General features: G+C 43.3%; 1 protein-coding gene across 1 annotated transcript in view; it reads right to left on the bottom strand.

Moving 5' to 3' along the window:
- Window positions 1-18,109, bottom strand: part of AACS (acetoacetyl-CoA synthetase) — a 138,314-nt gene that overhangs the window by 13,023 nt on the left and 107,182 nt on the right. Inside the window, exons 13-15 of the mRNA XM_030219363.1 lie at window positions 16,920-17,033; window positions 11,796-11,921; window positions 4,212-4,281 (exon numbers count right to left, since the gene is read on the bottom strand). Coding sequence (XP_030075223.1) covers window positions 4,212-4,281; window positions 11,796-11,921; window positions 16,920-17,033 — 310 coding nt within the window. The remainder of the gene's footprint in view (window positions 1-4,211; window positions 4,282-11,795; window positions 11,922-16,919; window positions 17,034-18,109) is intronic.

Raw genomic sequence — 18,109 nt, 5'->3', positions numbered from 1 at the left:
TGAAATTTAGGTCGTCCTTAGAGATGGTCGTCCCTAAACTTGGTCATTTGTTTTTTGGCGATAATGGAAACTAAGGACACCCATCTCAGAAACGACCAAATGCAAGCCCTTTGGTCATGGGAGAAGCCAGCATTCATAATGCACTGGCCCCCTGACATGCCAGAACACCAACCGGGCACCCTAGGTGGCACTGCAGTGGACTTCACAAATTGCTCCCAGGTACATAGCTCCCTTACCTTGTGTGCTGAGCCCCCAAAACCCACTACCCACAACTGTACACCACTACCATAGCCCTTACGGGTGAAGGGGGGCACCTAGATATGAGTACAGTTGGTTTGTGGTTGGTTTTGGAGGGCTCACATTTACCACCACAAGTGTAACAGGTAGGGGGGGATGGGCCTGGGTCCGCCTGCCTGAAGTGCACTACACCCACTAAAACTGCTCCAGGGACCTGCATACTGCTGTGATGGACCCAAGTATGACATTTGAGGCTGGCATAGAGGCAGGGGGTTTGTGACCACTGGGGTAGTAAGCGGAGCTGATCCCAGATTCTCTCCAGTGGTCATCTGGTCACTTCGGGCACCTTTTTGTGGCTTGGTCGTAAGAAAAACAGGACTAGGTAAAGTCGTCCAAGTGCTCGTCAGGGACGCCCTTTTTTTTCCATTATGGGTTGAGGACGTCCATGTGTTAGGCACACCCGCCTTTGCTACACCTCTGACGCCCCCCGTGAACTTTGGTCGTCCCCGCAATGGAAAGCAGTTGGGGACGTCCAAAATCGGCTATCGATTATGACGATTTGGGCAACCCTGTGAGAAGGACGCCCATCTTCCGATTTGTGTCGAAAGATGGGCGTCCTTCTCTTTCAAAAATAAGCCTGATAGGCACCTAAAGTAAACTGCAAAACTTGGGCCTACATTGCTGGTGCTGACATTTGCAAAAGGAAACATTTTTTCTCTTTCAAAACTCCATTTTTTTTTTAAGTATAAGGAAACACAGTACATATTAACCCATGCATAGCTGCACCAGTTTCACCCTAAGAGCTACATATCTGTATGTGTAAGAGTAGAAATCACAGCATGAAAACCAAGAGCGCTCAAATTTTGTATCAAGTTATGAACAATTATACTCAAGCTATGGTCACCTCATCTATATTAATAATTCTCACCTCAAACATTCTGAAGCTCACTCTGTGGCAGGGAAACCCTGGAGCCCTGCACTTAGGCTGTCACCACTCACTGTCACTCATGCACCACTCTCACTGATAGACCCACCGACAGCCACGCCCCTTCTGCAAATAATTGCCTACCTCAACGTTCTAATGAAGCTGCAACTTCCGGTTTGTGAGGTGCCAGAGATCGGAATTTAGCCCCATTACTATTTGCCCCGCCCTTGCGTCAAACGTGATGACGTTGTGGGCGGAGCTATGACACTTGACCAATCGCATCGCTCAGCCCTCAACGTCATCACGTTTGACGCGAGGGCGGGGCATACATCGATCTACTACGCGACGACGATTGGAGGGAGTGAGCCAGGCAGGCTGTAGGTCACAGGCAGCGAGGGAGCCAGCCAGCCACTCTCTACGTCAAGGGGTGGGTCGCCGGCCGGGGCGGGGCGCCCACGACCATGACCACCCTGAAGCACGGAGGGTACGTCTAAGTCCAGCATCAAGGGGAGGGGGATGGGAACGAAAGCACCTTGCTAGCGCCCGTTTCATTGGCCTCAGAAACAGGCCTTTCTTACTAGTACTTATATAAGGCACAAACAGTAACTTCATCACAGGTTCATCTCCACATCCATATTATTCATGCAATGATTTACAATTAACTTTATAATTTACTACCACTGAAATTTAAAAAAGAAATCTAACAGTTTAGATTCACTAGTTAGCAACTTTGAATCTTAAAGCCAATGATTTCTATAACAGGTTTTATAAAAATAACCTCTTTCCAAAAATACTAGGACTACAGAGCATGCAGTGAAGCTACTAAGTAGTAAATATAACACAAACCAAAGAAAATATCTTCAACTCAGGGGGACTTTTACTAAAGCTTAGCTCACGTTATCTGCAGCAGGGCCCATAGGAATAAAATTGGCCCTACTGCAGATAACTCAAGCTAAGCTTTAGTAAAAGACTCTCTCAGTGTACAGTGTACTCTGGAATTCACTGCCAGAGAATATGGTAAAAGCAGTTAGTTTAGCAGGGTTTTAAAAAGGTTTGTATTTTGATACATTTGGAGAATATAAAGTACATTTTCTATGATCCTGTTTATCTGGAAAAATTTGCTTCGGATCGTGAGGAGAAATAGATCATTTAATAGGGAAGGTATTGGTATTGGTATTTTAGGCTCAATGGTTAGATTACTATTTCATCTTTCTTTATATTTATTATGTGATATAGGTGTTTGCTTTCTCCCCTTGACGTGGACTTTGGACTGTGTAGTTCATTTTGATCTCATGGCCATATTTGATATATTAAAGTTTTGTGCTTCTTAAAATACTCTTTGCTTGTTATATTTATGAACATAGGAGCCGACTCTGTGGGTGCTTGAGCACCCCCAATATTGAGAACATTCCTTGTATGTGTCCAAGGAGGGGTTATTTCCATTGGGCTTAGCACCCCCAATAATTTTGAAAAGTTGGCTCCTGTGTTTATGAATGTATATCTAATATAATAAAACGCACCGTGAACGTTCTGAAGACACAAGTCACTCAAACACTCCCTGTAGGGTTCGTGGATTCATGGTGTGAAGCCAGCCAGCCGTCTCTGCCCCGCCCTCGCGTCAAATGTCATGACGTCGAGGGCGGAAAAAAAAACAAACGGATCGCACCCACGCACGGTGCGTTTTATTATAGTAGATTTACCTCCGTGGTGGCGGTTCCGGCAGCGCAGCGTCAGGGAAGGAGGCGGCGCTCCCGACGTCTCTAGCCTTCCCTTCGCTGTGTTCCGCCTTCTTCTGACGCACTTGAGGCAGTTAACGGAATTGGTGACTCCCCCTTGATAAAGTTAGCACGAAACGGGGACCTGTCGGGGTTTTTGAGTGCACCAACCTGCCTAAGCTAAGTGCTGTATATATTTTGTTGATTACGATCAGATTGTGAGAGATGTATTAATACAAGTTACAAGTTAGTTAATAGTAAAGGTCGGTGGAGGTCAAGTCGATGATTAAATCATATACACGAACTATACATTCAGTTATTGAGTGAGAAAATAACTCTCTCTCCGTGTTATATATATGAGACTTCACTCCACTTTATATACAAAAAACCTGCATTCACATTTGTTTGAATATTTTGTGATATTTTACACTCGACAGAGTGCTGGCTTAGTTTTTATTTCTAGGATAAGCAGCATATAAATCTGCTTTACTGTTCCGGGACCTTGCCAGGTACTTGTGATCTGGATTGGCCACTGTTGGAAATAGGATATTGGGTTTAATGGACCTTCAGTCTTATGTTCTTATGTTTTTATATAGAAAATAAAATAAACTTGCTCCCATATGGATTGCCAGAACAACTTTAGATTACTGCAATGGCTACCATGGGCAAAAGGCACCCACGTCAAGGAGGGCCAACAACTGCCATCATGGTTGTTCACAATTTTAGCCGCCTTAACTGGCATTCAGATTGCTTTATACTCCACATTGTCTGTGTGACAGTGATTTACAGCAACATTTCAACCACAGGCAGTGGAATAGAGTGAGCCACTGGGTCTACAGCCTAACACAGCATCAGGAACTAGAGAGCTTGAGGGCGGGACTGGAGATTCAATTGTTCTGACCCCTCCAATCAAAAAGGTGTTCTGCTGCCCTTGATGTCAGCCATCAATTCAGTTCTAACTTTGTTCCTTCTCTACCTTTTCAGTACCAATGTATTCAAACAGTGTAAGATACTGGCTTAGAAGATGACAAGTTTGGAACATAATTTTCTGGCTCCAACTCTTCCTATTAACAGCCCAAATTTATCCTGCTAATCAAAATAAAATACTTCCATTCTGTGCATCCTACAGATCAAAATCTTGCTCCAAACTCTGGGAAGGCCTTCAATGTATTCTTATTCAACAGGCAACCAATCAACCAAATGCCTCTCTTTGGCCAATATACAATAGCTTTTAGAGTTCTGAACTATGTATTATAGAAAATGAATACTTCGACCAGGAGGATTAATGTTATTGGGACTGCATGGAAATGTAATCATTTCATCCACGCACATACCTGCGGCCAAGCATGACAATCCCTCCAGTCTTAGGATTTATTTTGCAGAAATCTCCGTGAGCCCATACCCCTGCAAAAAAATAAAGAGGTCAATATGTTCTCACCGCTACCACCAGCATTCTAGTGTATGTTTATCCCCTAATTCTAGAAAGTTGCATGCCCAAATTTGCAATTAGTGTGGAAGTTAGAGAATAGAATCAGTTGCGTTTGTAACTTAAATTTAGTAATGAGCTGATAATTAGTATTAATAATAGGCATTACTGGTGTTAATTAGCACTAATTGGCAACAATTAGCAGTTACACACATAACTGCCCTTAGTCGGTATTTGTATGTTGCGTGCTCAAATTCCAGAGTGCACAACTTCGATGGGGGCGTGGACCTGGGAGGGGTTATAGAATACTAGAATTTACATCAGCCATTGAGCCAGTGTTAAGTGCTCATTGCCTAAATTTAGGCAGGTAAATGCGGACCTGCGCTAGATTCTATAATGGCAGTTGTGCATGATATAATGTGTGTTTAGCACACATCACCTGGCGCCTAATTTTAGGCAACCTTTTGAGAATTACCCCTTAGACTCCATATTCAAAGCAGTGGCGTAGCTACGTGAGGCCCCCGTAGATTTGGCCCTTGAACCCCTGCCGATGACCCTCTGAACCCCCCCTCCCGCCAACCCTCCCCCGCCGCCGTCGCCTACCTTTGCTAGCAGGGGACCCCCAACCCCCGCCAGCCGAGGTCCTCTTCTTCCGGCGTAAGGCTTTGTTCTGTTTCTGTGAGTCATCCTGCACGTTGTCAAACTCAGAAACAGAATGAAGCCTTGCGCCGGAAGAAGAGGACCTCGGCTGGCGGGGGTTGGGGTCCCCCGCCAGCAAAGGTAGGCGACGGCGGGGGAGGGTTGGGAGGGTTGTCAGCAGGGGTGGGCTCAAAGTTGGTGGTGGTGGTGGTGGCGGTGGGTCGACAACGGTGGGGGGGGGGGTCGGTGGCGGCAGGGGGGGACTAAAATGTACCCCCTCATCTCGGGCTCTGGACCCCCCTCCCGCCGAAGTCTGGCTACGCCCCTGATTCAAAGGATGTTATAACCAGCAGCTGATAGATGTTTCACTTCCTTACCCATAATTTTCATCCCCATTCTCTGTTTAGTGGCTGAAAATCCATCTAACCTCATGCACTACATTACCCAGCACATTCTTTAAATCTACCCAGCTGAGAACAAAACTATACAAATACTTTCACCTCTCCGCACCAAAAGCTCATTTACAAAAATTTAAACAAGACCTTAAAACCTTGTTATCCATTGATGGGTGTAGCCTGTGACATGCTGCTGCCTTGCCCGCTGATTCGGGGAGCCAGCATTCCTGCTCTGAGCCCCTCTCTCCTATAAGAATTGTAGTTACTTTCTACTTTCTGAATAATCCATGTTGTAATCCGCTCTGAATGCTGCCTTGTGAGCGGTATATCAAATCTTATTAAACTTGAAACTTGAATTTGACAAACGCTGAAAAGGAGAACGTATATCCCAAGTGCTCTCCGAGTCAAACCGAGTGGTGACTCCCACCTGTCTTAGAACACTTGACTATAACAAAAGCCTTTTCAAGGTCGGCAGACACCTAGTAGGAGAAACACTGTTGCAAAGTGCACTCCCGCTGCTTTATTCAAAGGAACTGAATACCTGGCATTTAAAATTACATAATTATTTTTTTTAATCTCATGGCACATTCGTAATCTGGTGACAGTTCCCTCTTCTGTTATTCAATGGTGAAACAATTGAGGTGTTTGGTACACCCACGGTCGCTTTTCAAAAGCCACCCTGTACAACGCGGAGAACAGCAGAGACTGACATCTCTGATCTAACATATGACATGCTGTTTTGTGTAAAAAAAAAAAAAAAATGATCCTTGCAGCTGAACAATCTTAATGGAACAAATCTATCCTGGGATTCAGTTTTATTAGAATATGAATTAACAATTTTAATAAAAAGAGAGAGGTACTAAGAATTTTATTTGGAGAGAAAGAAACATTTAGAGGTATGTAACTTTTTTTTTTTCAAATTCCTTTATATGCCTAGCAACGCAAGGGGCAAATTTGAGGAAGGTCAGCTACAGATCGGCGCCAAACATTTTGACGTTAAGCGGCAATTCCACACGGAAATACCACTATAGAATACTAGTGTTAAGTCTGCGTTTTTGCGCCAACTACTAATCATTTCTATAGCGCAATTAAATGTTCGCAGCAAAAAAACCCGCACTTAACGCTATTCCATAAACCTCACCTACATCTAGGTGCAGTTTATAGAATACGCTGTGACTAAATTTAGTCACGGCCGTTTACGCCAACTAAAACCTGGTGGAAAAGCATACAACTAATTTAGGCACAGATCAAGCATATTCTGTAGCACCGCGCATAAATTTTAGGGATGCCCGGGATCCGCGAGGTCCGATTTACGCGCATTGCTTTATGAATACACTTAGCAAGCTATTCCCCAGATTCTATATAGCGCATCTAGAGGTCTGCACTGTAGTGCACATAATTTAATTGGATTAAGCTAATCAGCATTGATAACAGCACTTAACAAGCAATAAGCACTAATTGGTAATAATTAGAATTTACAACTCGCTAAGCGTATTCTGTAATGAACTGAGCCTAAATTCTAATGCACGCAGGTCAAAAGGGGTGTGACTAAGGGCAGGGAAATGGGCATTTCTTGGGCATTCCAAAGTTTCAGCACACAGCGCCTGAGTCAGGGGGTCTATAACAAACATAATTAACAGTAAGAATTAAAAACTGGAAAAAAAAACCTCAGATTGCAACATAAATAATAATGCTTCTAGAAAATACATCAACCATTAATTATAAAGTAAAAAATTGCATGGTGTGATGCAGCTGCTGTTATTTATGTTTTGATATAGGCCCCTGACGCAAGCGCTATGCGCCGAAACACGGCCCATGTCGGGTCCATATTGGAAGACTGGCTTTTATTATTAAAGGAGCCGTGTCTCGTTTTTGAAGGCTCCTGGTGCTTTTTGCTGTATTTTAAACTTCAACCAGCCACCACCAAATATTGGTTTGGCCGGTAAAGTTTAAGTCAGCCAAAAATAAACTAGATACTCAATGTCAATCACCGGAAATGGCCCAGTATTGATTATCCGGCCTCATGTGGTCTGAATATCGGCCCCTTTGAAATCAATGTGTGGAAGTGGGCGCATTATGCGCCTAGATGCAATGGAGCGTGAACATTTAGATAAGACAGCATAGCCTGAAAATGATCATTTACACGAGTTGCATACATAACATACATAGTAACATAGTAGATGACGGCAGAAAAAGACCTGCACGGTCCATCCAGTCTGCCCAACAAGAAACTCATATGTGCTACTTTTTGTGTATACCCTACCTTGATTTGTACCTGTCCTCTTCAGGGCACAGACCGTATAAGTCTGCCCAGCACTATCCCCGCCTCCCAACCACCAGCCCCGCCTCCTACCACCGGCTCTGGCACAGACCATATAAGTCTGTCCAGCACTATCCCCGCCTCCCACCATACATGACTAAAATATGAGAACCAAGCGGCTCCTTAAAGAATTACCCCCTAAATGACAAGTGAATAAAGATCCCATCCAGTCTGTTCAGTTTTTCCAAGTGGCGTGGAGGAGCTTAAAGGTTAAAGCAAAGGGATAAGAACCTGGTTGAAATCCCACTGCCACTGCTTCTGGCCTTGGGTAAGTCACTTAACCCTTCCCTAGGTACAAACGACTGTGAGCTGTCCAAAATCAGGAAAATATCTACAGTACCTGAATGTATCTCACTTTGAGCTGCTACTGAAAAGGTGTAAACTACATCCATCCCTTCCCTTCTGGTCTGGTCTACATTACTAAAGATGTATTTATTCCTCTTTTTGTATCATGCCTTTCCTCAAAGGCTACAAGGCAGTTCACAACAGATAAATACATACAATAAAACATTTACAACTTCTTCATTATCTTTATAAACATTCAAATGGGTAAAAAAAGTTTACAACTCAAAACAACAGTCAATAAAATCTTATGTTTACAATCAAAGGGAGCAGTAAAAGGCCAAACTTTAAACTGTTTACAAAATGTTTGACTTTGCATTTGTGTTCCCTGAGAACCAGAGATCATCACTATACTTCAACTAGTGACTTCGTTTACGCAAGCAGCTTCAGTAAGTTGCTATTTATTAGGAGACTGGCAGCGTTTTGTTTTTTTTTGTGCACACTGAACTTGGTGTTCCCAGTAACAGCAATGGACTCCTGATGCAGGCTGGTTGGCCGAAACACAGGGTCGTGTTGAGTCGTGCTTTATTTTATTGAAGTTTTAACAGCACCATCAATAGAAGGTCATGACGTCAACACAATGTATGGTGAAGGTCCACTTGAACTTCCACAATTAATCCAATTATCATGCAAAACAGTTACGAGCAATGTCACTCCAAAGCTACCGGGGAAGGAAAACCTTCAATTCCAAATACGTGCACCAAAGTGAAACCTAAAAAAAAAAATCACAAAGGTTTTCCTTCCCGGTAGCTTTGGAAAGACATTGCTTATAATTGATTTGCATAAGTCTTGGGATTAATTGTGGAAGTTCAAGTGGACCTTCACCAAACATTGGATCAATAGAAGCTGATGACGGCAACACAATCTGGAATGAGATGTTCTACATGCAGATAAGCAATCAAAAATGCTGTCTATATATATATATATATATATATATATATATATATCAAATCGCTGACATACTAACAATGTGCAACAATGGTGGTATGGAAGGTTGCAGGGTCTGAGCACATTACACTTTAATCAAAAAAAGTTTTTACCATAAGATACTTTTGTGTTATTAGTGGTTTCAGTTTCTATGCTTTTTAGTATTACCTAAATTTTAGTGTCATTTATTGAATTTATACCCCCAAGCGTACCTGGGTTGCTAATCATAAGGTTCAAATGGCTACAATCTCTCTGAAAATCAGGGCTGAGACACCATCAAGCTCATTTTCAAAGCACTTAGCCTCCCAAAGTTCCATAGAAACCTATGGAACTTAGCCTCCCAAAGTGCTTTGAAAATATGCCTCCATGTGTTTTATCTGAAAAACCTTAGAAACCATAAGCTCCCCCCCCCCCCCCACCCCCCTCAGAAGAATGATCATTTTGGCTGCCATAGACCTGACTAAAAGGAATTTTCAAGCACACCTTGATAAGAGGCCTATACATGTTAGAACTTATGAACTGCAGTAGAAACTCTCTTTAGCCACAAGGCAGGTATTTTGGTGAGCCTCAGCAGGAAATTTGAGAAACTGAGATCATACTTGTGACAAAACAGTAGGTTTTTAAGCCTACTAAACTGTATTATTTCTTGAAGCGTATTTCTCTTATTGGCCAGCAGGTGGTGTTTTCTTGCTGTAAAGCTGTGGCAGGAAGTGAATGCTCCTTCTTTAGTTTAGCACAGAGAGAAGTAACCTGCAGTACACTTTTAAAATGTGCTGTTCTGGGCTCTGATTGGCCCAGGAGTTCAAATCCAATCTGGAAATACTGGATTTTTCTCCAGCCTCAGCCAAGGAGAGGAGAGAGAAATATATCTTCACTGAGACCCTGTGAGCAGTTATAATCTGTAAACTGTGAGCAGCTATATTTCCTGTACTCCCCAGGCACTATTCAGGTAGTGACTAAATGTTAATATTGATCCATATTCAGTTACCTGTTATTGTGTGCTGTTTTTGTTCCATCTGTTTTTATGGTTCACTGTTCAATGTTACTATGTAAACCGCATTGAGCCTGCCATGTGTGGGGAAAGCGCGGGGTACAAATGTAATAAATAAATAAATAAATAAATAATATCTTTATGACAATAAACCTTTTTTTAGTTTATTGACTCTGCCTGTCTGGACTGACTAAGAATCCTGGTGGTTTGTGTGTTGGGTTTGTAAGTGCTTTCTAGGAACTGTGAGACCACTGGGAGTGTGGCCCCAGTAACCTAGAAATCACCGGGGATAACTTGAGACGGAAGACTCGCCCAGAGGCAGTTGGGACCCAGTCAGTGGGAGGAGGGTGCTAGTGTAGAGCACGAGCAGCAGGTGCAGGCGAACCTGAGCAGTGCTGAGCGCAGACCCCTCCTCCCCCAAGTGGCTGCAGAGACAGATAACCCCAGGTGAGTGATAAGCGTTCAGTGACAATACTCCATATCACCCCAGTTAGGAGTGAGGTTCATTACTGTTATGGTATGCACAGAATTAACCTATTTGGAGACGCTGCTCCATGAGAGCTGGAGAACTTGTAAGTTATTGCTCTTTCTCCAATCCATTTCATTTATCTTCCTTGTTCTGGGTGGAAAAGCATCCAAGACTCCATATTTAATCCACCACTACCCCCTTCCATGCCCCTATGTCTTACCACCAACCTTTGTAATAATCCAGGCATAAGAAAGAAAGGAATCCTGTACAAATGCAAGAGCTGGAGAGGGTGTAATTAACAGGACAGCCTCTACAATGTCTTTTTCAGTCAACAAGCTTGTATCTAGAAGCCAGAGCAAAGTCATCAAAATCTTTTGATTTTAGGCTCCCTCTGGCTGGTGCAAACTGTACCTTGATACCAGCAGGTGGAGAAAGTGACTATTTGACACAAAGGAAAATTTATAAAATAATCAATTCTGAAAACAGCAGCACTCAAGACTGCTCAGAAAATAAAACAAAATGACAGGGGAAAGAGAATTTCAAAGGAATAGCCTCGCTTCAAATGTAGGATACACTTAAAAACTTAAAGACTGAAATCTGAGAAGTGGAGGTGGAGTGAACTTACATAAAGAATGCCTACTCAGAAACCTTTTTATCTCACTGCTTGTCATTTTGCAATTACTTCATGGTCTGATTTTGAAGACAGATGAGCTCTGCCTACGATTATGATTCATATCTATCTCTGGCAGCCATCTGCCATGAAAGCCAATGGCCCTAGATCAGGCTATAAGCTTTTATTTTTATTTTTTTTAAAAAGGGAGGGAGGGAGGGAAGTTAGACTGAATGTCCTCCTTACAACACACACACACCATACTAGTTCTACTGCTTAACACAAAACGTTCAAAAATGAATTTCAGCTCCCATACAGCACGTGTTTTTTCTGTAGGTCATCTGGAGACATCTCGCCCACCACTTCCACAGGTCTGCTCATAAATTCCTAAATTAAACTGCTTCTGTATGCCTGGTTGGTTCTGATAACCCAGTGGCGCAGCCACAGGTGGGCCTGGGTGTGCCGGGCCCCACCCATTTAGGGCTCAGGCCCACCCAACAGTAGCACACGTTTAGTGGTAGCTGGTGGGGATCCCAAGCTCGGCCAGCTGAAGACTTCCCCCTGATGGTAACGAAAACACTACTCTCCATGATACTGGCACCTGAGCCTGCTCAGTTTTCAGCGCATACCTGCTGCAGGCTGCCAAGGTGGAAAGAAGCGTTTTCCCGCCAGCTGAGATATTTTTTGGGTGGTGGGGGGGGGAGAACACTTGGTGCCCACCCACCCACTTCTTGCCTAGGCCCACCCAAAATCTGTTGTCTGGCTACGCCCCTGTGATAACCTACGAACAGTTCCATACCTGGGAATTTGGAGAAATACGCTTTCCGATACTTGTTTCCGTTCTCGTCGTTCCAAAAGTGCGTGGGCTGACAAGGGATCGGTTTTGTACAGACCAGCTCGCCGCTTTCCCCCCACACTGGCTTACCTGTATTTAAATCACAGTAGCACAATCATTTATTCACCTAGATATCAAAGCAGGACACACATTTCTTTGTTTTAAAACCAAAAGCAGAGCAGGGTGCAATCCTTACATGAGACAATAACATTTTCACGAGAGAAGAGGGCCATCGCAGAGGTGGAGTAGACACATGGGATAGATTCAGAAAATGGCGCTCAAATTTGGGTGCCGAAAAAATGCATGCCGAGCGTTCTATAAATGGGCACCATTTACAGAACAGTGTGTAGTGCCAGGACCCATGCCCAGCTCTGGCATGAGAATTTACGCCAATTGAAACCCGATGTAAATCCTCGCACGTAAAATAGACGCGCATCCCCCAAATTCTCTAATACTGCGCGCATCTTTAGTGAACACCCCTGATCGGCCTAGGCCCCTCCCATGGCCACTCTCCTTTTTTTCCAGTTGCCTATAAAAAGATTTGCGCACACATCTTTATAGAATAGCGCTTAGCAAGATATATGCGCAAATCCAAATTGTTGCCAATTAGAGCCAATAATTGATTGTTTAGTACCCAATTATTGGTACCAGTTGGCTCATTACTCAATTAAATTGCGCACGCAATTTTAAGCACTACATATAGATTCCAGGGGATGTTCAACTTTATAAAATCAAAAACATCTACAATTTTAATATAGATAAAGCTATCCTCAGCACTCACACCCTGATAACAAGATTTTTCTTTGGCTTTGGGTTCAGCAGCTTCCATATCAATCAAATCCAGTCTCTACTGGCTATGGTAGCACTTCAATTGAAATTGGTTGGGGGTAACTCCCTTCCCCCAATATTTTATATCCACCTCAAAGTTTATTTTAGCTCGCACAGTGCCAGCCCTCAGCTGGGAGCTTCTGCAATTCTACAATCAGGGGACTCAACCCAGCCAGCAGGTGTCGCCATTGTGCAAGGACTAAGAACACTGCTTCTAAAGCATCCCCAGCCCTGGCCAACCCAGGAAGCAGATGACCTGACCCAGGAACTGCACTTGCCACTGAGCCACCAGTTCCCAATGCATGAATAGCACAATGACCAGATACAGTGCCATACAAGGCAGACACTAAGATTGAGCCAAGGTGAAGGATTAGCACAAATTAAACAAATTAAATTAAATTAAGCAAGGGAGTTTAGATAGTCAAGTATCTGAGAAAAAGGAACACCCGAGTGTACAGCATGTCTCACAGATAGTTAATCCTTAGGTCAAGTAATTTTATAAAGGATTTTTTCACACGTTAAAGAGCTTTTATTAAAATTACTTCAGGGGCTACACCCATTAAAGTATGTGCGGTGCCAAGAAGGCTCCGTTTTATGTAACACACTGGCAGGCATGTTCCATGGCGAAGGGCAAATGTAGTCACAAATTTACAATGTAGAAAATATGCATGTACATGAATACATTATACACAGACATTTATGCCTGCTCCTGAACCAGGATAAATGTCTTGAGTTTCAAATCGAGGCACAACCTTTGCCACTTCCCCCTTAGTATTTTAAAAAGGCACACAGGTACCCACTTGGCCATTGCACAGAGGTGATCTGGTAGGGGTATGCATTTGTGAGTGCACATTCAGTTTGTTTATGTTTTTTTGGGAGGGGGTGTAATACAAGTGAATTTTAAAGATTGTTTTTCAGCTCTGTCTTGACCGACCAGTGCACTCGGGGTCTGTATTGTTGATTAGAAGTAATTCTGCTTAAAAATGATTGTTTAACTTTGATTATGTGAAAATAAGCTGGAATGCAGAAGATAAGACACAGCTCTAATTAATTTGGTATGTGAAGGGGAGAATGGCACTTGTTTTCCAGGCCCAGCTTGGCCACCTGGACTTGGAGAGCACGTAACCAAGTTCCCACAGTATGGCTTGTTTACCTAAACAGAGAAGCATTCTGTAATTTTCCCTAGCTCTGAGCATGAGTTCTGAGCCTAATAAAAAGGGGAGTTTCTTTCAGTGAAATCGGGAGCTTATCTGTGAGTAACGTACGTACTGCGCAGAGGATCTGTTCCTGGTCTAAAAAGCTCCTGGCTTTTGCTGTAACGGGCTCCCCAGCTGATGTTAAGAGCCTGGATGATGTAAGGACCAGTGATGTTGTACGTATAGTGTATGTATTGCTTCCTTTCCTGGTCTAAGAACTCTTAGCATTGCTTAGATGTAGAGACCAGTGATGTAATGATTGCTTATGGTTGTTTCTAATCATTGTATATGCCTTAATCATTGTAGAATTTAGCACCTCTAATAAAGGTTTCATTTATCTAATACAAATCCAAAATAATCCACGGTAATTATTGAGTAGTCTGTGTCAGTGAGACAGGCTGTAAATCCATAGCAGTACAGGGGGGTATCTAAAATTTCAAAGTGCACACCTACAAATTAAGGAAGGAAACTGTAGAGGCAGACATGGTTACAAGTAGATAAAATCTTAAGAAGAATTTATTTAGTTGATCAAGTTAAAATATCCCCCAACACAGCCATGTTTCGCTCTGCATGGACTGATTCAGGGGCACAAACAGGAAGATTCACATCACCATAAGGCATTACACGACATCCAAACTTTAGGGGAATCTCTGTGCAGGCAGCATGCCTCATGATAATGTGAATCGCTAACACCATAAGGTTAAGTTTGTGCCCCTGATGCAGCCCATGCAGGGCGAAACACAGCTGTGTCAGGTGTTATTTTAACTTGATTGACTAAATATATTCTTCTTAAAATTTTATCTACTTGACACAGTTTTATTTATTTTATTTTTTGGATTTTGCTCACACCTTTTTTCAGGAGTAGCTCAAGGTGAGTTACATTCACGTACTCTGGATATTTCTCTGTCCCAGAAGGGCTCACAATCTAAGTGTGTACCTGAGGCAATGGAGGGTTAAGTGACTTGCCCAAGATCACTAGGAGCAGCAGTGGGATTTGAACTGGCCACCTCTGGATTTCAAGACTGGTGCTCTAACCACTAGGCCACTCCTCCACTCCACAGTTCACAGTTGTCTTCCTTTGTAGATGTATGCTTGTACACATGATTTGTGCGCACTCTGAATTTTTAGATGCCCAAAAAACTAACCCCCCCCATGTTTACTAAGCCGCATTAGTGGCAGCTGGGCAGCATTGCCGACACAGAGTATTCAAAATGAATGGGTTGTGTCGGCATTAGCACACGGCTTAGTAAACAGGGGGATAAATCCACACTCACAAATGCATACCCCTAGCAGATCACCTCTATGCGAAGGCCGACTGGGTGCCTACGTGCCTTTACAAAATACTAGGGGGAAGTGGAAAAAGTGGTGCCTTGATTAGAACTCAGATATTTATCCCAGTTCAGGAGTAGGCATAAATGTCTGTGTGTAATATATTCATGTACATGAATATTTTATACATTGTAAATTGCAACTCCATCTGTCCCACACCTCTGAACATGACTAGCAGACCGCTTGCCTACCTGCTTTTTGTTAGCTATACATTAGTGAACATATAATCGATTTAGTTGCTTAAAAAATGTTCTAGCATATATGTACAATGTGTGCACAAAGAATGAATAGGTAAAACAAACAAAAAAAAAATACCCCAAATCAGAAGAGATGTGTTTTAAACAAGCAGGAACCAAACTGTGTTTTAGCTCATGTGCCTCTATGACTTGTTATAATACTACTTTCAACATGCTCATGGATCACACTTCTCAATAAACCAGGTCAAGGACTGAATACCGCTCATCTCTTTCCCACATTCACATCATGCCCTAGTGCACTTTTTACTCAAGGTATAAGTGCTTTTTTTAAAGTAGTAAAATCTGGAAAGGTGGGCTGAAATAGAATATTAGTTTGTGAACACAGGTTCACTTTTCTGAGACTAAGTTTGTACTCCTGCCTCAGACGTTCCCACTGAGGAGATGAGGTCTTCCTTCAAAACCCCTCTTGAGACATACACACTGAGCATCACATGACAAAAACACATCTAACAGATGCCCAGTACAACAATAAAAAAATAATAAAAAAGCTATGGTAATGTACCTGCTCACAAGAGGTGTGAACATTTGGTATCCGAGAGTCCCTGAGGCAGTAGCGTAGCCACACACTCAAATCTGGATGGCCCTGAGCCCAAAGAGAGTGGACACAAGAACTCCACCTCCAGCCCAGCATCTTCCCCACCCACTCCCCTGGCAATCTTGTATCTCAGGACCCTTCCCCCTCCCATGGACCTTTTAAACACTTCAGTTCTTCGCTGGCAGCAACTCAAAACAAATTGCTATATTGGCCCCAGAGCTTTCCTTCTTACACAGCTTCCTGTTTTCAACATAGGCGGACCATGTCAGAGGGAAGGTTCTGGGGGGGCAGAGCGAAATGAAAGACATCAGATTGCCTGCAGGGGAAAGGAGGGAGAGATGTCAGGAGTTTTCAGCTGGCAGGGCTTGGGAATCCCCACCAGCCACTTCACAAGTGTGCTGCTGCTGGGTGGGCCTGTGCCCACCACTCTGAGCCAACAATAGGTACTCACAATAAAAATCTTTTTCAGCTTCAGTCTCAAAACTCTACTTGTTAACATGAGGATTTCTTTTTAGTCTTGCACACTTGAAGAAACCTATCAACTGGACAACTCAGTGCAGGAGAGTCCCTGGTATAGTCCCTGCACCTCTGGACAACAGGGGCCGAGAAAGTGGAGGTGGTGACTACAGCCCTTAGAAGGCAGAGCTAACAATGACACCGGTTCTCCAGCTCATGGGTGCAACTGGTACCACGTGTCTCAGCCTCAGAACTGTTGCCACTGTGCCAGCCTGGCGGAAGGATATGGTAAAGGACTCGAGGCAAATAATATTCCATCAGCCCACGGAATCTCCAATTTTAGACCTGTTCTAGCAGGATCAGACTGCACTAGATGCCCAGAAGAGGCTAAACAGCCAAATGAAATCAAATTAAACACAACTTCCTCCAAATCTACATCAATTTGACCAGCACGTTCAATAAGGCCAAATAGCCTGGTGGTGTGCACCTGCATTGTTCCATGCCTCCACTGCCATTCCAAGGTTGCGGGCCTGAATCTCTCCTCTGTACACTGGAATCGTCACATTCTGACCCATAAAACAGGAAATTATATCTGTGCCACCTACAGAAGGAGGAAAAAATGTTGGTATATTTTTCACTTTTTGAGCCCAGATCACAGGTAGGATGGAATGAGGAACAGCAGATTTTTAGAAGTTTTGTACTACAATATAGCACAGATGTGAGGATGCCTGGCTATGTGCTACAAAGTTGTCCCAGGCATAAGATGAATGATGTGCACATTTACTTGTATAGCGCCATAAAGACATCAAAATTGCACCGAGCGCTAAAGAGAATGAATTACTAAGCCCGAAATGTGGCTATTTCAAAGATACCTGTATTAAATTAAGAGCATCTGGATGCAGTCATTGACGCTGCTTGGCCGAAGCCTTATTTTGACTACGTTTTGACCTGTACCCATCCAGCTCTGTTGTTGCCTATAGTCATCGTTTGTTCGTCCCCTGGACTATGATAAGGTACGGGCAGTGGTGTGCTGGAGCAGGCTCTCGAGAGACGTTTGTTAAGTTTTTAAGAATTTTGGGAGCCGGTTCTCCATGGCTACTTTAAAAAATGGATCCCAAAATGTGGGCTTGGGCCCCTCCTGAATTCTCTTTTACTTTGCTAGTGAGAGATAGCCCCCTGTTAACAATTTACCAGCACATCCCTGGGTACGGGGGAGGGTGGGATGATTCAGGGGGTATAACAGTATATGTCATGGGAGAGGGGTTGGAGTTAATTATGCAGAGTGAGAAGAGGGGGTGGGTTGCTTTGACATGTGGGGGTAGGAGATGGGGGGGGGGGGTTAGGAGATGTACTTATGCTTCAGTATAGATGTTTTTCATGCATTGTTTCAGTATGTTTATAGGAATAGTAAAAATTTCAATAAAATTGCTTGAAACATAAAAAGATCTGGATAGACATGTTTGTAATGTACTATCAGCACTGCATACATCTAGTAGCACTATAGAAATGATAAGTAGTGGCAGCAGTTCTAGAGGTGGCTACCTCCTTGCCAGTGTCCTGATGCCTTACCCTATAACAGAACTAGGGTGCCCAGAACACCCACATTAGTGATGAAAACGGTAACGGAATTCAAACATGCGTGGGATAAACATAAAGGAATCCTGTTCAGAAGGAAGG

The sequence above is a fragment of the Microcaecilia unicolor genome, chromosome 11 (genome assembly GCF_901765095.1).
Source record: "Microcaecilia unicolor chromosome 11, aMicUni1.1, whole genome shotgun sequence".
Lineage (NCBI taxonomy): Eukaryota > Metazoa > Chordata > Amphibia > Gymnophiona > Siphonopidae > Microcaecilia > Microcaecilia unicolor.
Note: the sequence above shows the minus strand (reverse complement) of the source record. Positions and strands in the feature narration are given on the sequence as shown.